The sequence below is a fragment of the Bubalus bubalis genome, chromosome 9 (assembly GCF_019923935.1).
Source record: "Bubalus bubalis isolate 160015118507 breed Murrah chromosome 9, NDDB_SH_1, whole genome shotgun sequence".
Lineage (NCBI taxonomy): Eukaryota > Metazoa > Chordata > Mammalia > Artiodactyla > Bovidae > Bubalus > Bubalus bubalis.
This window is the reverse complement of record NC_059165.1, coordinates 40,102,247-40,124,547: the sequence shown is the minus strand read 5'-3', so window position 1 is coordinate 40,124,547 and position 22,301 is coordinate 40,102,247. Positions and strand designations below refer to the sequence as shown.

Here is a 22,301-nt window from a genome sequence, read left to right as displayed (position 1 = left end):
CAAGGCTACTGGGCACAAAGGAGCCAGAACGAAGACAATGGCCACTTAATCTGGGGGGAATCTACACTGCTCCTCCATCCCCTCAAATGCAAAACTAACCTGGAGAATATTCTTCTGCTAGGACCCCAAGTATGCTCTAGTAACAATCAAAAAGTGACAGCTGAATTTTACTATTGGGAAAAATTCCTCTTCCTGACAGTCTTAACACACAAGCACATAACATCTATGCTATAAAGCAGCTTGGAGCAAGTCCCTCCCCTGTACACTCACTGACACTGTTAGTCACTCAATCGTGTCCGACTCTTTGTGACCCCATTTACTGTAGCCCAGCAGGCTCCTCTGTCCATGGGATTCTCCAGGCAAGAATACTGGAGTAGGTTGCCATTCCCTTCTCTAGGGGATCTTCCTAACCTAGGGATCGAGCCTAGGTCCCTTGCATTGCAGGTGGATTATTTACCATCTGAGCCATGAGGGAAGGCCCTGATACTATCCATAGTTTTCTTCCGTCAGCCTACACTCTTTTTTAAGAGTGACTGTAAAGGAACAGCTTGTGTTGTCACCCAGGATTTCTGCCCGTATTTCCTACAGTACGGTTTAACTTGAGAAGCTGCTGTCACCCTCCTGCACAGGTGACTGCTGACTCAAGTCCAGGGCTGTTGTATGTTATTGCTCTGTCTCCAAGCTGATTTCAATACTATCTTTCAATTCCTGATAGAAGGCAGTCATCCTCTACGGAGGGCTCTTGTACCAAAGATGTCAGGGAGGCCACCTGTAATGTACACCGACTGGCTGCCTCTACTGTATCTCCTGCCCCCACTTCCACACAGAACCTGCACTCACCTCAGACACCCCTCAACTATACAGAAGCACTGCTCTCTCCACCTACACTAACTGTATGAATGAACATTTATTCCCCACCCGGAAATACCAGAAGGGAAAGAGTCAGAATCTTGGCACACCACTTTTCAGAAGTTGCTGACTCCTGATTGTTAGTCTATACTTGATAGTACATATATATGTGTGAGTGTGTATATACTATATATATTTATATATATTCAGGAGTAAATATAAAATACACCTGACCTGTTTTTCCTTTATTTATGGGTGAGCAATAATGTTGAAAATAACAGTAAATTAGAACTTCAGGGACTAAATTTAAAACTTACTTTTGAAATAAACTGGAAATATTTTATCAGGTTTTTAATAATTTCTGAGGCCCACTATTTTTCACCCAGGAAATTTAACTTGAATTTGAATAATGTGGTTAAAGTCCCGCAGGCCCACCCAAATGGCTTCTTACTGCAAGAGTTACCTGATAACAGATGGCACAAATATCGTTGTGCTTCTCCAGCTGCTCCTTCGTAGCAATGGGTAATGATTTAATCTTATTCACAGCGTCCCTGCGGAGCAGGAAGCTCTTCCACCCCAGCTGGGCCCGAAGCCACACATTATAGTAGGAATGGATGAAGATGATCATTGAGCCCATCACTGTCCATTCTCCAAAGATGGTCTCTGAGACGCCATAGGCCACCACGCATAGGGCCACAAGAAACTCCAGCAGGCGGTAAGTGCCATTCACATAGTAGATGACATCATCCATGTTTTCTACTGGCTCCTTTCTGAATTCCTCGACCATAAATAAGACATAAATAAAAAGTGTTCCCAGAACCTGGGGGAAAAAAAAAAGGTATGCATATAATCACTACAAAAAGTTTTTCACAGACTTTAAACAATAACATATTACTAATACCTTTAGGATGCTAGATTTAATGTGCAGAGGAGACAGTGATGTAATTAAAATGTGGGTGATCTCAGTAATGCAGATCTTTGATACTGAAAAGGACCCTGAGTTAACTTTCCTAATGATGATTCTGATTAGTAATCAGTCTTCTCTGACTTATCCTTTCCCCTGCTCTCCAAGCCCTCAAAATTCTACCTGAATTTTCCTAATTCTGTTATTCACGCCTGTTCCTCAACTTTCGAAGAACCTTTACTTCTACAAGGAACAATGAATAAATCTGTATCACCAGTGCTGCATTATTTGTTACTGATTAGGCAACCAAGCTCCACTTGCAAGTTATAATAAGCTTATCCATTCCATGGTAATAGTTTGTATGTATATGTGTGTGTAAAGTACATGTCTATGTATCATGTCTGTGTACATCATATCTCTGTAATACATACACAGATATCATACATTTATATACATTATGAAATTATGGATATTTTCAAATAGGCATTTACTTAAAAATGTGTTCCAAACAAGCACTAAAATCTTTTAATATTTTATAGTTACTTATGTATTCAAGGTTTTCATGACAGTTCTATGCCATACCATTTTGAAAAAGAGATATTGCAAAGTTTAACAATCTTGATTAAAAAAATGCAGTGACTTAGATTGGCCTAGTACTTCAATAACCTCTAGTAAAGAGCACAGGAAGGAATCACCTAAAAAGTCCACTTCTAATTGTTAATTTTGAAAAAGTTTGTAATTCCTTTTCTGGAAGGAAAAATAGAAAGTTATTTATTATACAAAGTTCATTAATCCTGGACTTACCTGAAGAGAGGTGAGAATGCTGCTAGAAATAATGATAAGAAGCCAAAAATCCATGTGGAAAAACTGGCAAATCATGTAAGCCATATAAGCAGGGAATACCAGTAAAAATAAACAAAGGCTCACTGCACGGAAGTGTTTCCATAAACTCCTGAAGAAAGAAAAGTATTCTTTTAACGTGTCAGTCACCCAGCAGGACAACCCACAGGTCTTATGCCATGCTTCAATTTCACATTTTACCACACACCCTTCTCCAAGTCACAGGGCTAGATTTCAGGGCAAGTCATGTCCAAGGTATGGTACTTCCAAGAACATGACTGATTTCTTTTCCCTTAACCTGGGGCACTCAGTCAGTTGCCAAGTACTACCAATTCCTTTTTTTTTTCCATCAATAGTTTGCTTTCAGTCTCATTCCCACTCCTAGCAATTTCAAAGCAATTTCAGGCTTTCACAGCATTAAACCTTAACAGGTTTGACAGTAATTTGCTTTCTTAAGTCATGACATCCTCTCCTCACCCGCAACACCCTTGATGAAAATCTCTGCGGCCATCTGTGTGGCCATTAAGTGCAGTGTTACTGAAAGGAATGGCCCTCGATGAGCAGGCATATTACCCCTCACATGTGCTGAGGATGAGGAAAAACAAGGAACCATGTTAATCTAAGACCTATTAGCTGATTGTCCTCCCTTCTTGCCCCTATTCCTGAATAGATTAATCATCCTAAAGCTCAACTAGCATAATACTGTCAATACCTTCTCTAAACTTCCTAGCCTCCATCTGAGGGCCTCCACTCCCAATTTTTTGGCTCAAACTCATCAACATCTGTCCTTCACTATAAGCAATGATGGCTAATTGTCTTCCCAGAAAAACACAAGCAGTCTTAAACATCCCACCAGAAATGTCTCCATCCCATCTTGTTTTCTAAACCCTTTCAATCAGTTCAAGCTAAACAAATTTATTTATACAGGTAATGCAATTTTTTCCCCAGGAATTACCTACCCTCTAAGAATTCTTAACACCTGTACCAAACAATCATACAATGAACTGAAGCACTGTTTCTTTCAATATATATTTATATATAATATGTATTTTATATATCATATACATCTAAATACCTTTATTTATATTTTTACTTTATATTATTTAATTAAACATATTTTTATATATGTATGAACATTAACAAAAAAAAGTCTTACTGTCCAAATTTAAACTGCTTGAAAAATATGATAACTTCAGCTCCTGAGCACAAAGTCATGTTTGAAGTAAGTGCCAAATAAAACCTGAAAATTATTTCTGCTTGAAATTTTTCAAACTACTTTCCATCTATGACTACCTTTTCTTACCTACCCATCTATCCACTCAAGTGCAAAGCCCTATGATGTAAGCAGGACAAAAGCTTACCATAATTATTACACACAAGAATAGTTACACATATAATGTTATGCTTTTAACACACACAACATATCAAGAGATTCCTTAGATTTCAGCTTTTGGTTCCATTTGAACCCTCCTTCCTATCAACAGTGGAACAGACAGCAGGAGCCCCCTGGTTATCACAAAAAAAGGAACATAATCTTTTCTTTTGTTTACATCTTTATACACTGTAATATTCTAATAGATAATTCCTTATATTCCAAATTTAATACAGACTGTATATAGATTTCTAAAAGAAAAATGACACAACCCTCCAACAGCAACTGCCTTAAGCAGAACTTTGAAAAACTCTATTTATTCAAAAAAAAAAAAAAAAGGTAGGTATGATTTTCACCTCCTACAAATTTATTGCTTACTTTATATTGGGTTGGCCAAAAAGTTCAGCCCAGTTTTTCCATGCCACCATGGAAAAAATCTGAACACAAACTTTCTGGCCAACCCAATATATTCAATTTATAAGCCATTTGATGATGGAATGACTTATTACTCCAACAAGGGATTTAAAAAGATGCTGGGTAATTCCACTTACCGGGACAAATAAAAGCCAAAGCTGGAATAATTTTGTAACATAAGGACCACAAATCTAGAAATCAGCGTGAGCCCCAAACAGCTGTCCCCTCTCTTAAAAATAAAACTCAATTATAATCTATGTAAACTGAACACTGAGACTTAAATCATTTAATGATTTCCTATAAAACAAACCCAGATTATTTAAAAACATTATAAGAAAATGTGAATTTCAACCAAAATAATTTAAAGTTCATGGCTACAACAAAATTATGCTGCTTTAATTAAATATCAGCATCTATGATATATTCTCAGATCCATTCAAAGTATTGCAAGGGAGACAGAGGAGCAGCATAAATCATCCTCCCTACCTTTATTATAACATGGGGCGGGGGAGGAAAAGAAAGAACACAAGTGCTGTAGTGCGTGGGACTGTCCACATTAGCAATTCTAATTAGAAGAACGTAAATTATCATTGTGGTTAAAATTAAAGCGAGGTACTTTGGAAAGTGTTTTACAGCTTTTCCTGTCAAACCTGTTTCTTATGAGATGTTAAGGGACAAACTTAAACTGCCACTGTAGCTCTGCTTTGAGATTCCAAACTTTTATTAAAAAAAAAAAAAAGCAGACAGAAAGGAATTATTGTAACAACAGCTATAATAGGGCAATTTGCCTGAAAACTTTAAGCGTATTCTTCAAAATCAAGCTAGCTATGATCCACTTACATAATGTAGGTATATATTTACATATTATACATGTACACAGAAAAATACAAAACTATGCTAACAGTTTTAACCTATGTCTAATTTCTGTTTTATATACACACAAACATTATATACATATATATCCTTATTTCGGTTAAAATTAAACAAAAATCTAATTTAAAATTAAAAGTAAAAAGTATAGCATAAAGTGATACTGGAAATTCGTTCCATTAACAGGTTAAGTACTACACAGTGAAAAATAGTTTTTTTAATTCACCTCAGTCCATTTCATTTAAATGTTGATCATTTAAAAATCTGCTATATAATTTGGATAGACTATAGTTGTAAAATTTCATGCTAACAACTATAATCAAATTTACAGACAAAAGTAACAATTATATCTATAGCTAAAACTATCTGAGGCACCTTTTTAAGTTAAACACTGGAAATTACCTCTAGTCCAACCAATGCCAAAGACACGTGAGGATGTTCCCCTAATAATTACCTCCTTTGTAACAGAGACAAGTAGTATTTCAGTATTACCTTTTAACAGTTCTTCTAACTTGGAGAATTAGGACATTCTTCATTTCCCTTTTTCAATCCCCAGTGCAGTTAACTGAATTAATCATAATCTTCGATTCAGAATACACTATCTTTATTGGTCTGTGCAAGTTCCTCTTTTTATTATTAATAATAATCCAATCAGCAATTTTAAATACCTAAACTTTAAAAGGCATTTACACCCTAAGTATTTACACCTGAAGGACTGATGCTGAAGCTGAAACTCCAATACTTTGGCCACCTGATGTGAAGAACTGACTCATTGGAAAAGACCCTGATGCTGGGAAAGATTGAAGGTGGAAGGAGAAGGGGACAACAGAGGACGAGATGGTTAGATGGCATTACCCACTCAACGGACATGAGTTTTAGCAAGCTCTGGGAGTTGGTGATGGACAGGGAAGCCTGGCACGCTGCAGTCCATGGGGTCGCAAAGTCAGACACAACTGAGCGACTGAACTGAACTGAAACTGTAACAAGCATTCATGAACCCATCTCTCTGTAAAAAAGAGAGGGCCTGGACCATAATCTACTCTAAGCGTGAGGCAGCTGGCCTATTCCAGGACCTGCCTCCCTTCACCCAATGAGACCATTTCATGAATCCTGTGCTCTTCACTCACTTGATTACTTCCTTTTCTATAGTGCTGTTTCATCCACATGTATTCCTAAAGAGTGTATTTTAAAATTCTAACATAAAAATGACATTCTACATTGTCATCTTTCTTGATTTACTTATATACTGCTATGAACCATTCATAATGCTTAATGTGTCACTAATGCTTTTAACATTCCACTGTGTCTATTATCACACTGATTCACCTCCTTTCCTGTCTGATTAGTGTATGATTTGCTCCCAGGTTTTTGGTATTGTGAAATTGTGCTATGAACATTCTTCTACATGTCCCTCCTGAACATGTGCAGAATGTCTTGAGTATGTACAAAGGAGAAAATGCTAGTTTCCCAAAGTGATTACACTAATTTACATTCCCACCAGAAACCTAACATCCTAGGACCTATGTTTCCTTCTACCTTAGATATCAGCTGACATTCTTCTCTCTCTCTTCTTTTTAATTTTTTTAACAAAGTTTACTTATCTATTTGGCTGTTCTGTATCTTAGTTGCAGCATATGGGATCTAGTTCCCTGACCAGGGACTGAACCCAGGCTTCACGCTTTGGTAGCGCAGATTCTTAAACACTGGACTACACCAAGTCCCTCCCGCTTTCTTGTTTCCTTTCTATTATTTATTCATTGACACTTCCATGGGTTCAAAACAGTAACTCAGAGAGGTCTTGATTCACATTTCTTGGACCACTAAAAACAGTGAACCTCTCTTCATAGTCATTGTTTGCTCTTTCACTAAAAGCCTGATGGGGTATTTTAGCCACTTCACTCCATGATCTGAGTTGTTTATATATTCTAGATACTAATTCTTGGGCAAGTGTGAATACTATAAATATCTTCTCCCAGTTTGTAACCATCATGTCTAATTTAAGTTACCTTTAGGTTTAGAAAATGTTATTAATTTTAATAATTTATCACTTTTCTTTCATAATCATAGTCATTCTTAGCCTTTTCACAACCAGCTCCATCAGTTTAACAATTTTTTTTTTCCTCCTTGAAGGTCTAAAATATACTACTCTATGCAGATTTAATTTTTTATTTTGACATTTAAGCCTCTACAATTTTGGAGCTAATTCTTTTGTTTACGGCTATGATATAGGAATCCAATTCCATCCTTTTCCAAATAGAAATCATTTTTTTTCCAGCTACATTACACGACCACCTGCCCCCATCACCTGACATGCCCCTTCTGTCATGCACCAAAGGTCCATATATACATGGACTTGCTTGGGGGCTCCATTCCATTGGTCAAGTTGTCTGTACCTGAGTCAATTATTATAAAAATGTCCTAGTATCTCCTGTTGTGAGTGAAATAAACTTTATCTTTCTCAAGTTGTCTGTTTTGATTTCAATATGGATTTATACTGGCTTCAAAGAAGGGGAAGGGCTGGGAGGAAGGTTCTTTCTATGATTTGGAAGTCTGTTTAAAGCATGGGTATCTGATCCTTGGATGTCTGGCAGCACTTGCCTCGCCTGTAAAGCCACCTGGGTCAGGATGTTTACCTTTTGTTTCCATTTCTGTAACAGTTACAGAACTAGCCAAGCTTTTCAATTCTTGAGTCAGGTCTGGTACGTAATATTTTTCTCACAACTTTTCCATTTCTTTTTTTTTTTTTTTTTAAAAAAAAAACGTACTGCCATTTAACTCATGGGAAAGAACAGAACCCAACTGTTCATTCCCATCTCATCCTCTCACAGCCAGGAGCTTCACTTGCCTCAGGCTAATAATGCTGCTATATACAAACAAGAGTAACAGTGACCCCCATCCAAAATTGCCACTCCACACCCACACAGAGGGCTTCACACAGGGCTTCTCAGTCTTGCTCCTTTCCCTCTAAATTTCCTCTGCATTTGGTCTCAGAGGGAAGAAGTCAGTAATGACGCTAGTTCAGCACCCTGGAAAGACCCAGAACTGGATTTACTGATCCTTATGGCACTGAAATTATGATCTTTTTTCCTCTTTCCCAAACTTTCTATAGTATTGTATTAGTCCTCTAACTAGTATAGTTAATAATACTAAAGGATACTGCCAGAGATGACAAAAGAGTAGCTGAACTTTGGTCAAACAATTTAAATGACTATTTAACTGAGTTCACCATTGAATTCAACATCTTAAAAGCTTCTATTGAGAAATTCTAAACCTCAAAACTAAATCTCAAATAATTATAATGATTTAAATTATCTGAAACATATCCAAGAGTTTATTTAAATTGACTCTTTCAGCCATTTTACCACTTGAGAAAGTTTTCAGAATGTTTGACAATATGGGATACGGGGATAGAAAGGTAAACCTAATTTGGAGTGTTTTTAAACTCTTCTGTCAAAATTCTATCTCCCCCAAGGCTGCCTGCTCCCTTACTCATAATGTACCACCAAAGAAGCAATTAAATCAGGTTATTTCAATAATCAGAATGTACAGAAGGATGCTGGAAAAAAATAGTGGCACTGAATTTAAGCAATTCTTTATAGCATGTCCTTATATAAATTACCATAAGCCAAAATGGTATCTTAAAGAGCTAAATCATAACTGGCTTTTATTCATTCAGAAAATTTTTATGAGATGAATGAATTTGAATCCAGTTGGTCCCATAATGTGTCAAGAATCCCCATTATAACCTCAGTTAGTTGCAAACAAGCCATCAGGTAAGAATGTAAAAATTTCATTAATGCTTGACAATCTTTATTTTTCTCTTCTTTGTTTGTAGTTCCTCAATGTTTCTCCTCCTTTAGTACTTTAGTACACAGAATAAAACTGTATATTATTTGTTACATTTACTGAACTAAATTTTATGCTTTATATTATTTCAAAACTGGATAAATATAAAAAAGTATTACATTTCTCCAAAGAAGAAAAGCTGATTTGTAAATTACTTAGCCTTTAATGTGACTTTTAACTATAGAAATGTTGAAGGAAAAACAACAGAAAAAGTCAAACACATATTAAAAAAATAAATTTGTTAATAAGCTAATACCAATTATTCATATTATCTTCTGTATCTAAACAAAATCTAAATCTTCAGGCAATGAACTCATGTAAAGAATACAACAAAAATGTCTTTTAGGAAGTTTCTTACTTGTCTCTAGATGCTCCCAGCGCCAAAACAATAGGATCTGCAATCTCTAACATAGACTGAAGAATAGAAGCTACAACAATGAAAAGGATAATACTGAGCAGGAATGCCCGGTGAACAACCTGCAGTTCTATCAGACCAGTCTGCACCGCCAGGATTAACAGCGTAACTCCTTCTGTCATGCCCCTGGAAAAGCGTACATTTTCAGAAAAACAAACAGTAATCAGAATCACATTTAATTTTGAGAGAAAATAATCCAAAGGCTTAGACTATTGTTACATATTTCTGCTCTATTCTTAGACAAAACACCTGATCAGAATATTAATGTCAATGTAGTAATATATAATCATAATGTATCACTACATATGCAAAACATAATAGCTATAATTTCAGCATATAGTGAGGAGAACTAAAGCAATGTCTAAGATAAGTAAAAGTGCTCTAACCAGGCTTTGCTAATGAGCCAGATACCCCTAGCATTCTTAGCTAGCCACTGAATTATATACACTCATATTATGAACTGGGCTTCTCAGGTGGTGCTAATGGTGCCTGCCAATGCAGAAGACGTAGGAGACAGGTTCCATCCCTGGGTCAGGAAGACTGCCTGGAGGAGGAAGTGACAACCCACTCCAGAGACCCTGGCCAGCTACAGTCCATAGGATCTCAAACAGTTGCACATGACTGAAGCGACTTAGCACGTGTGTTATGAACTATCTCCTGATTATAAAATACAGAACCATTAGGTCAATGTCTGTATAATCTTTGGGTAGGAAATGTCTCTTTAAGAAGTCCATAAGAACCAGAGACATAAATACAAATACTTTTTTTGAAATTCAATTTCTTTATGGAATATATATACAAAGTCCTAAGACCTTTTTATCCTAATGACTTGAATTCTGAAGGATCTGGCAAATAAACGAGAAATGAGCAAAGGACAGGTACAGTTTTCAAATCCACAAATTAGCAAATATTTCAAAGTTTGATGATCAAAGTACTGACAAGGAATGTAAAAAATATGAGCCAACTAATGTTGAGATATAAATAGGTAAAACATTTCTGGAGAAGAATTTGCTAATAAATTTAAAATTACATACCCTTCAATTCAATAATCTTACTGGTAATTTACCCTATGGATGTAGTACAAAAAGATTTTTAGGATATACAGATACGAAAAAGTGAATAATGGAACACGTTATGTGTTATGGGGATATAATCAGTAAAATCCATGAAAAATTAAGTAGGACAAACAATCTGATGTCTTCAACAAATAAAATTAAAGGGAAAAATATAGAGATAACAGGGACCTAAATATTGAAAAAAACTTGACAGGCATACCCAACCTCTGAAATATGGGCCTTACCTGGATCCTGAGTTGAGCAATCAAAATGTTTTTTACAACTCAGGCAGATAATTAAGGAAATACAAACACCAACTGGGTATTTGATGTCAAGGAATTCTTCTATTAGAAATGAATGCTCTATTTAGTTACGTTTTTTTCCTAAAGGATTCAGAGGTAAAATAATACTGTATCTGGAATTTGCTTCAAACAAATGCAGCTAGGTTATGGGACAAAACAAGTGGAATGGATGGGATACACAGCACAGGACCCTGGCCACATCACTGGAGGTGGGTGCTAGGCACATGCATGGGTGTTCACTTTACTATTTTCTCAACTTTTTTGGTTTAAAATTTTCCTATGTAAGGGTTTTAAAAAAGAGACGTGAACAAAGATACTGATAGTACCATTATTTAAATAGCCAAAAAAAGAGAGAGATACATTATTTTTGTAATAATATGCATTCATCAAAAAGAATGAGATGTATCTGATGTGTTGACATAAAAACAAAATATAAGAAACCTATCTAAGCCATGACAAACTAAGGTACAGAACAATATGTATAGTATGTGGAAAAGAATATGTATCTATGTATATATACATACTTTTCCCTATAAGAAATTTTTAAAATCACCACCTGTAGCTGTTACCTTTGTGCAGGGGAAATGGGAAGTACGAGGAGAAAGTTGTCATTTTCCCTTTAGTGCTCTTTGAATGGTATGAATTTTGTGAACTTAAACAAGAATTATTTTTCTTTCTTGCTCCCACCCACTCTTTTCATTATAAAGGTGTTAGCTGGGACTGGCAGGAAAATTATGGAGCATACATTTTTTTCTTTTCTGTCATCAAAAAACTAATATACAACAAAATAAAAATTTCCTCTCAATTTACAAGGTACTTGGCATCTACTACTTCTGAAATACCCCATAAAGATTTAAATACTTCAAGAGGTTATGTAAACTTAAATAAATAAAATCAGTAAACCTCTATATTAATTAAGGTAACAGGAATCATGACAAGTTCTAGAGATAGCTTCCTAACACCAGATCTCAGTGATTTAGTAACAACTGGAATAACTATTCTGCATCCTCATTAATGTGTCTTTTGAAACTTCAATTGGTATAAAAATTATGTTCAAACATAAAAAATACAAATCTTTAAGGGAGTACCCAATATAGAAATCTGATTTTAGCAGAGTGACACAAATTCAAAATGGGAAAAAGCTATCAAAAATCTCTTAAATAAATCTAAGAAAGGAAAAGTATCTAATATACATGTTATGTACATACAATAAAAATACAATCTTTTATACATAGAAATTTAGGTTTTTAATAGCATGTTAACCCAAATATAGCAACCATTTCCCCAGCAAAAGTCCTCAAAATTCCATTTCCTCTAAAATTCATCAACAAAGAAATTCATCATTATTTCTTTAAGTTAGATAAGATTTAAATTTCTAGAGCTGTTCGGAGCAAAAAAACTTACCGATTCATGGCAGGATCATTCATGAAAGCTCGGTAACCTTGCAAGTAAAACTTGCAAAGTGTCAGAACACCCAAGGCAACAAAAGAAACCGTGAAGACCAAACCCAAAAGTGAGTAAGGAGTGCTGCAGCATTCAGCAATACTAGAAAAAAAAAGGAGGCGGGGGGGGGGGGATATTGACAGATAAAAATTGTTTACCTAAAGTTAAAACATCTTAGGCCTTTAAAGAACCACAAAGTTTGATCTTACCCTCAATGAAAACACCCAAAATCTGAGATGAGATCACCTAACCACTCTGTTACACTAATTTAAATCCACTCTCATTATTATCCTAACCTCATTTTCTCTTTGGCAAATATTTAGTATATAGCACCAAATCTGAAAGTCTTTTATTTTTATTTATCTATCATCTCCTTCAAAGGTAGTAAAACTTGAAGGGCCTAAACCTTGTTCAAAGCTTAAGAAATATTTAATTAACATACTGATAATATTCAAAGGAAACTCATATGGTTGCCCATTTTTCCTTCTGAAAAGTTCTGGCTGTTCAAATTGATCAGACTGTACTGCTAATGTGGTTACTCATCAAAATGCCTTCTTTGATCACACTGTTACAGGGCCTATGTTGACACTGCAGCTCCCAACACCTCTCACTCCAACAGTGGCTTTAAGTGCTTTATACCTGAACTTATGTTTAGGTAAATGCATTCTTTTTCTGGGTTATTTCAAAAGTTAAGTCCAAGAAGAGGCCCAAGACCATTTAAAAATAATTTTAATGCCAAATTTTAATAAGGAGAACTGGACTTACACTAAATCTTGAAAATACTTTCATGTTTTATAGAAATACATTCAATACTTTCATTGAACATATTAGAAAATAATTTAACATTTTGCAAATATATGTAACATTATATACCATTAATTTGGATTTAGCATTTACAAAACAACTAATAAAAAAGGTTCAAAGCATAGTATCTCAAGTTTTAAAATTTCAATGAAGAATTTCATTTGCACTGATGAGGAATTCATTCAGGCAAATCAGTATCTGCCCTTCACTCTGTAGCTCCTTGCCTCTGCTACTTTTGCACAACTGCTTTTAAAGTTACTTTTTATGTGAAAACATCTAATTTCATGTAGACCAGTGTGCATTATGATGCGGAAAAAAAAAAGTTTGGTTTTTAGGAGCTGATCATGATAGTTCACAGCTAAAGAATAAAAAATTTTATGGCATTCTTATACATCTAATTTCTGCAATGTTTGATATTTTTCTCAGAAAAATCATTATATAACATGTTTCAACAAATTGCCCAGTAATTTAAAAATATGAGGATCATGGCTATGAATAACACTAAAAATTTTACTTCATTCCCATTGGAGAAGTCTGAAAATTTTACTGTATGGTCATACAGTTTCTCTTTTCTTGTGTCCATCTATATTTAAAGAAATCTTTTACACCCAAACAGTACGATTTAATTACGTTTTCAAGAGGAGCACATTCTTTCAGTCTTACTTTAAAAGAGTGTGGTGACATTTTTCAAAAGAGTATAATAAAGAACACAAAAGGTTTCAACCTAGCTTTGGGGAAGTGAAAGAGGTTGGGAAATTTATAAAATTTTTCTTCCCTTCTCTCGTCAATGAGACACTTTATTGATTTTAGTTTCTATTTCCTGGCTGCAAAAAATGTCTTCTTTTTGCTTTTCAGTTTGTTTGCTGTGTTTTGTTGGTTTGTTTGAGTCAGGGTATTATGGTAAACTTGAGATCCTTTTTGTAAGTTAACTTGTTCTTTGGCAAGGCAACACATACACACACACGCAAACTGGCACACAAGACCATCAAGAAGGACAAAGAGCAATGCTTAGAGATACATGTTAAAGAACCACACAGGAACTTCTCTATTACAAATTAAAACAGTCTTATACTAAGAAGCAGCAATCTATCCCATGTATGGAAAAGGAATAGACAAGAAAATTATTTGGCAAGATGTCTAAGCCTCACCTAAAATCTCAGCATTATTTTTTTACTCCATGAGCCCAAATGCATTCACAGCTTTTTGATTTGTTAAGCCTCTTACACTATAATATGCTTCATTTGATCGTGCTTCACAATGGATAATCAGTTCGGTTCAGTCACTCAGTTGTGTCCGACTCTTTGCAACCCCATGAATCACAGCACACCAGGTGTCCCTGTCCATCACCAACTCCTGAAGTTTACCCAAACTCATGTCCATCAAAAGTCAGTGATGCCATCCAGCCATCTCATCCTCTGTCGTCCCCTTCTCCTCCTGCCCCCAATCCCTCCCAGCATCAGGGTCTTTTATGATGAGTCAACTCTTCGTATCAGGTGGCCAAAGTACTGGAGTTTCAGCTTCAGCATCAGTCTCTCCAATGAACACCCAGGACTGATCTCCTTTAGGATGGACTGGTTGGATCTCCTTGCTGTCCAAGGGACTCTCAAGAGTCTTTTCCAACACCACAGTTCAAAAGCATCGATTCTTCTGCGCTCAGCTTTCTTCACAGTCCAACTCTCACATCCATACATTAACACAGGGAAAACCATACCCTTGACTAGACGGACCTTTGTTGGCAAAGTAATATCTCTGCTTTTTAATATGCTATCTAGGTTGCAATGGATAATAATCTGGTTTATAATCTGGTTTAAAACAAGACCAATCCCAGCCCACATTTAGGTTATCCTAACCACAGAACTGTATATCTCTCTTTCCCTTTAAATCCAGTTACTTTTTGGATCATTTAAAAACTCTGAATAAAATTTCCGTAATACTTAAAAACAAGTAACAGTGCAACTTAATAACATGCTGGCCATTAAAACATATTTGATATCAATTTATTCCATGTTTATAGAAGCTACTTTCTAATTAAAAGTCTCAGCACAAAATATGACTCAGTACCAATAAGTTATTTTGTCAAAATAGGTATCACCCCATGTCAAAGATATTGTCATTTAACTTCCTAATGTTTTCAATCTTAATAAGTAACATGCTCCTTAAAGAGAATAAATCTGTCTTAAGCTTCTCCTCCCCTATACCACCACTTAGTGCATAGTACGCATCATTTTGGATGGCTGGGAACAATGGCTCTATTAACTAAAATTCAAAACTTGAATTCCCCTATATTTACTTCCCAGGAGGAGTTTCTTCCTTGCCTTTTAAAGTGTTTCCTTTTAAAGAGTCATGGAACGAAGATGTAGACCCATCTGCCAGATTCTGAGGGCTTGAGATGGAAAATTCAGAAATGTCTAAATGTCTAGATAAGCTCACAAAGACAGGTGGAAAACGGATTCTAAAGACTTAAGATTTGAAAACACAACAACCCAAAACCTGTGGGACACTGTAAAAGCAGTCCTAAGGGGAAAGTTCATAGCATACAGGCATACCTCAAGAAACAAGAAAAAAGTCAAATAAATAACCTAACTCTACACCTAAAGCAACTAGAAAAGGAAGAAATGAAGAACCCCAGGGTTAGTAGAAGGAAAGAAATCTTAAAAATTAGAGCAGAAATAAATGCAAAAGAAACAAAAGAGACCATAGCAAAAATCAACAAAGCCAAAAGCTGGTTCTTTGAAAGGATAAATAAAATTGACAAACCATTAGCCAGACTCATCAAAAAACAAAGGGAGAAAAATCAAATCAATAAAATTAGAAATGAAAATGGAGAGATCACAACAGACAACACAGAAATACAAAGGATCATAAGAGACTACTATCAACAATTATATGCCAATAAAATGGACAACGTGGAAGAGATGGACAAATTCTTAGAAAAGTACAACTTTCCAAAACTGGACCAGGAAGAAATAGAAAATCTTAACAGACCCATCACAAGCATGGAAATTGAAACTGTAATCAAAAATCTTCCAGCAAACAAAAGCCCAGGTCCAGACGGCTTCACAGCTGAATTCTACCAAAAATTTAGAGAGGAGCTAACACCTATCCTGCTCAAACTCTTCCAGAAAATTGCAGAGGAAGGTAAACTTCCAAACCCATTCTATGAGGCCACCATCACCCTAATACCAAAACCTGACAAAGATCCCACAAAAAAAGAAAACTACAGGCCAATATCACTGATGAACATAGATGCAAAAATCCTTAACAAAATTCTAGCAATCAGAATGCAACAACACATTAAAAAGATCATACACCATGACCAAGTGGGCTTTATCCCAGGGATGCAAGGATTCTTCAATATCTGCAAATCAATCAATGTAATACACCACATTAACAAATTGAAAAATAAAAACCATATGATTATCTCAATAGATGCAGAGAAAGCCTTTGACAAAATTCAACATCCATTTATGATCAAAACTCTCCAGAAAGCAGGAATAGAAGGAACATACCTCAACATAATAAAAGCTATATGTGACAAACCCACAGCAAACATTATCCTCAATGGGGAAAAATTGAAAGCATTTCCTCTAAAGTCAGGAACAAGACAAGGGTGCCCACTTTCACCATTACTATTCAACATAGTTTTGGAAGTTTTGGCCACAGCAATCAGAGCAGAAAAAGAAATAAAAGGAATCCAAATTGGAAAAGAAGATGTAAAACTCTCACTATTTGCAGATGACATGATCCTCTACATAGAAAACCCTAAAGACTCCACCAGAAAATTACTAGAACTAATCAATGATTATAGTAAAGTTGCAGGATATAAAATCAACACACAGAAATCCCTTGCAGTCCTATACACTAATAATGAGAAAACAGAAAGAGAAATGAAGGAAACAATTCCATTCACCATTGCAACGGAAAGAATAAAATACTTAGGAATATATCTACCTAAAGAAACTAAAGACCTATATATAGAAAACTATAAAACACTGGTGAAAGAAATCAAAGAGGACACTAATAGATGGAGAAATATACCGTGTTCATGGATTGGAAGAATCAATATGGTGAAAATGAGTATACTACCCAAAGCAATTTATAGATTCAATGCAATCCCTATCAAGCTACCAATGGTATTCTTCACAGAGCTAGAACAAATAATTTCACAATTTGTATGGAAATACAAAAAACCTCGAATAGCCAAAGCAATCTTGAGAAAGAAGAATGGAACTGGAGGAATCAACCTACCTGACTTCAGGCTCTACTACAAAGCCACAGTTATCAAGACAGTATGGTACTGGCACAAAGACAGAAATATAGACCAATGGACCAAACTAGAAAGCCCAGAGATAAATCCACGCACATATGGACACCTATCTTTGACAAAGGAAGCAAGAATATACAATGGATTAATTAAAGACAATCTCTTTAACAAGTGGTGCTGGGAAAACTGGTCAACCACTTGTAAAAGAATGAAACTAGACCACTTTCTAACACCGTACACAAAAATGAACTCAAAATGGATTAAAGATCTCAGTGTAAGACCAGAAACTATAAAACTCCTAGAGGAGAACATAGGCAAAACACTCTCCGACATACATCACAGCAGGATCCTCTATGACCCACCTCCCAGAATATTGGAAATAAAAGCAAAAATAAACAAATGGGACCTAATTAAACTTAAAAGCTTCTGCACATCAAAGGAAACTATTAGCAAGGTGAAAAGGCAGCCCTCAGAATGGGAGAAAATAATAGCAAATGAAGCAACTGACAAACAACTAATCTCAAAAATATACAAGCAACTCCTACACCTCAATTCCAGAAAAATAAATGACCCAATCAAAAAATGGGCCAAAGAACTAAATACACATTTCTCCAAAGGAGACATACAGATGGCTAACAAACACATGAAAAGATGCTCAACATCACTCATTATCAGAGAAATGCAAATCAAAACCACTATGAGGTACCATTTCATACCAGTCAGAAAGGCTGCGATCCAAAAGTCTACAAGCAATAAATGCTGGAGAGGGTGTAGAGAAAAAGGAACCCTCTTACACTGTTGGTGGGAATGCAAACTAGTACAGCCACTATGGAGAACAGTGTGGAGATTCCTTTAAAAACTGAAAATAGAACTGCCTTATGATCCAGCAATCCCACTGCTGGGCATACACACTGAGGAAACCAGAAGGGAAAGAGACACAGGTACCCCAATGTTCATCGCAGCACTGTTTATAATAGTCAGGACATGGAAGCAACCTAGATGTCCATCAGCAGATGAATGGATAAGAAAGCTGTGGTACATATACACAATGGAGTACTACTCAGCCATTAAAAAGAACACATTTGAATCAGTTCTAATGAGGTAGATGAAACTGGAGCCTATTATACAGAGTGAAGTAAGCCAGAAAGAAAAACACCAATACAGTATACTAACGCATATATATGGAATTTAGAAAGATGGTAACAATAACCCTGTATACGAGACAGCAAAGGAGACACTGATGTATAGAACAGTCTTATGGACTCTGTTGGAGAAGGAGAGGGTGGGAAGATTTGGGAGAATGGGATTGAAACATGTGTAATATCATGTATGAAATGAGTTGCCAGTCCAGGTTCAATGCACGATACTGGATGCTTGGGGCTGGTGCACTGGGACGACCCAGAGGGATGGTGTGGGGAGGGAGGAGGGAGAAGGGTTCAGGATGGGGAGCACATGTATACCTGTGGCGGATTCGTTTTGATGTTTGGCAAAACTAATACAGTGTTTGAGGTTTAAAAATAAAATAAAATTAAAAAAAAAAAAGAAATAGTAAAGAGGTAATAAATAAATCTCCTTTATAAATTAAAAAAAAATAAAAATAAAAAATAAATAATAATTTACCTTAGAAACCAAGTGTTAGAATTCCTTTCAATTAAACAGCAAAGTACTATGATATACTCATTTTATCATTATTTGACTCTATCTCAATAATGAAGGAAAACATCAAAAATAACAGGGCAGGGAATTCCTTGGCGGTCCAGTAGTTAGGATTTTGTGTTTCCACTGCCTAGGGTGCAGGTTCACTTCCTGGTTGGGGAACCAAGATCCCACAAGCTGAGCGGTGTGGCCAAAAAAAAAAAAAAGGGGGGGGGGGGAGTATAGTGAAAGTGTATACGCAGTCATAGGATTTGGACTCAGATGGGGTTTGAATGTCAAAACCCCTTCTTCTGGCACTGTCACCTGGGGCAAGTTATTCTTGATACAGTTTCCTCAGCTCTAAAATGGTAATGAGAATAAAAGCACCTTTCTTGGAGGGTTGCTATAAAAGTCAGTATGAGTAACTGTTTAATAGTGTGGCTGGCACATACTGTTGTTGTTCAGTCTCTAAGTCATGTCTGATTCTTTGCGACCCCATGAATTGCAGCACACCTGGCTTCCCTGTCCATCACCAGCTCCCAGAGCTTACTCAAATTCATGTCCATCGAGTTGGGGATGCCATCCAACCATCTCATCCTCTGTCGTCCCCTTCTGCTCCTGCCTTCAATCTTTCTCAGCATCAGGGTCTTTTCAAGTGAGTCAGCTCTTTGCATCAGGTGGCCAAAGTATTGGGGTTTCAGCTTCAGCATCAGTCCTTCCAAAGAATATTCAGGATTGACTGGTTTGATCTCCTCACTGTCCAAGGGACTCTCAAGAGTGTTCTCCAGCACCACAGTGCAAAAGCATCAATTCTTTGGTGCTCAGCCTTCTTTATGGTCCAACTCTCACATCCATACATGAACACTGGAAAAACCATAGCTTTGACCATATGGACCTTTGTCAGCAAAGCGATGTTTCTGCTTTTTAAAACACTGTGTAGGTTTGTCATAGCTATTCTTCCAAGGAGCAAAGATCTTTTAATATCATGGATCTGCATTGATTCTGGAGCCCAAGAAAATGAAATCTGACACTGTTTCCACTTTTTCCCCATCCATTTGCAATGAAGTGATGGGACCCCAATGCCATGATCTTCGTTTTTTCAACGTTGAGTTCTAAGTCAGCTCTTTCACTCTCTTCTTTCACCTTCATGGAGAGGTTCTTTAGTTCCTCTTCACTTTCCACCATTAAAGTGGTATGATCTGCATATCTGAGGTTGTTGATATTCCTCCCAGCATTCTTGATTCCAGTCTTTGAGTTATCCAGCCCAGCATTTCATATGATGTACCCTGCATATAAGTTAAATAAGCAGGGTGACAATATACAACCTTGACATACTCCTTTCCCAATTTGGAACCAGTCCGTTGTTCCATGTCCAGTTCTAACTGTTGCTTCTTGTCCTCCATACAGGTTTTTCAGGAGGCAGATAATGTGGTCTGGTATTCCTATGTCTATTTACATATTAAATACTCAATAAAAGTAATAGCTATTTTTAGAATGTATTTCTTTTCCAATAGTTTAACATGAAATCGAAAAAACATTTTTACAATTTGCAAAGTCCCTTTCCACAAATCATTTGCTGTACTATGGTCCACAGTGTGGCCAAATAAACCACCATTATTGTATTATTATCACTTCCTTGCACTGCGAGACCTAGGCATCTGCTGAGTGAAAATCCCATTTTAATTACACATGAAGCACTATAAAAAGACTGACAAAAGTTAATTTGCAAAACTTACTATTCCTGGATCAAAGTTTTCTCTTCTTAAGGCTATATATAGTATCATACATTCTAATTAATTACCTTGTCAGGAAAAGGAAAAGAAGCCTCTCTCGTGAAGCAGGCTGATCTCGAGTACTGAAGTAGGAGTAAATCTGAAGAGCAAATAAGACGAGCCAGAAAACCATGAACAATACAGGGACTACCAGCTGATTCCACAGGGACATTCCCAAGGCTAGAAGGCCATACACCTCCACTACCTGAGTAAGAAAATAAGACAGGAAAACATCTGTTATCACTTCAATAAACACATTTAAACACAAAAGTGTTTAACCCGCAGTACTTAAAAACTGAATATCTTTTCTTTTCTTGCATATTAAACTAAATTCCTTCAAAGTTAGCTGTCCGCATACAATTAGAAAATAGCATGTCTTTTTTAATCTACTAATTTTACATTATTAGCAGTTGACACACACTCATCAAACGGCAACAGCAAACTGCCCTAACGGTTCAGGGATAATGTCAAAATAAAGTCATATTTGGAGGAAAACTACATCACAGGCAGTTTGAAGAGGTTTGGCAAACTTATGTCGAATCAAAATGATCAGAACTAGTGTGAACAATGGGCTTCCCAGGTGGCACAGTGCTAAAGAATCTGCCTGCCAATACAGGAGACAGCAGAGACTTGGGTTCCATCTGTGGGTCGGGGAGATCCCTGGAATAGGAAACGGCAACCCAGTCCAGTATTCCTGCTTGGAAGATTCCATGAACAGAGGAGTCTGGCAGGCTACAGTTCATGGGGCGCAAAGAACTGGACACGATTAAGTGATGGAACACAGAAAACAGCACAGTGTGAACAACACAATACTGCTTGAGGGGCTAGGAGGAAGGGAAATACACAAGAATCTTCCAGAGTTTATTCAGGAATGTCATGGATGAGAAGTAGTTTGATGGAAGACAGACTAATCACTGGAGAAGTTTACTCTCTTTTGCAGCAAAGACAGTTTAGAAAGTCTTTTCCCCCAGACAAATTAATTCCCCTTCCTCGTACTGTGTATTTATCAAGCAACATTTCTCAAATGATCTGTTTTGCCAAGTGCATTAACACCAGGAAAAAAGGTATACCTAAAAAAAGTTTACTAAGTTACTGTAAGTTAATAAATTAGCTGTCTAGTTTATAAAACAATCTCATATGAGATTGATTAGAAGGAATTCTCATAACCTGATTCAGCCTAAGAATACAGATGGTTACCAAGTTTTTGGAGTTACCAAGACAGGGACCAGATCCTGGTAACACAACAGAGTTCTGCCAGGTAGATTACGAACTCTATCTAACCTAAGCGGCCAACAGTCTTGCTAGAAGGCTCAATGTGATTCCAGAATGTTTCAAATAACTATGAAGACCTTAAATGAAAATACACTGACTTGTAGATTATTCTAAATTTAAACTTTTTCATCTGTAAATCAAATGCTTTTTCTAAAACTGAATCAAGAGTAACCCCTATTTTACCTCAATTGGAAGATACTGAAAGAAAACAAACTGTCTAGCTTGCTGCAAAATTATTTATTAG

The 22,301-nt window shown here is 36.3% G+C and overlaps 1 protein-coding gene across 6 annotated transcripts in view; it reads right to left on the bottom strand.

The window, feature by feature from the left end:
- The window catches only part of RNF145 (ring finger protein 145), a 64,453-nt gene that overhangs the window by 2,850 nt on the left and 39,302 nt on the right, over positions 1-22,301 (bottom strand). For all 6 annotated transcript variants that reach the window (XM_045166541.1, XM_045166543.1, XM_045166544.1 and 3 more), the window contains 5 exons: positions 20,815-20,990; positions 12,272-12,412; positions 9,454-9,636; positions 2,558-2,705; positions 1,313-1,669 (listed from right to left, as the gene is read on the bottom strand). In XM_045166541.1, the coding sequence (XP_045022476.1) occupies positions 1,313-1,669; positions 2,558-2,705; positions 9,454-9,636; positions 12,272-12,412; positions 20,815-20,990 (1,005 nt within the window). The remainder of the gene's footprint in view (positions 1-1,312; positions 1,670-2,557; positions 2,706-9,453; positions 9,637-12,271; positions 12,413-20,814; positions 20,991-22,301) is intronic.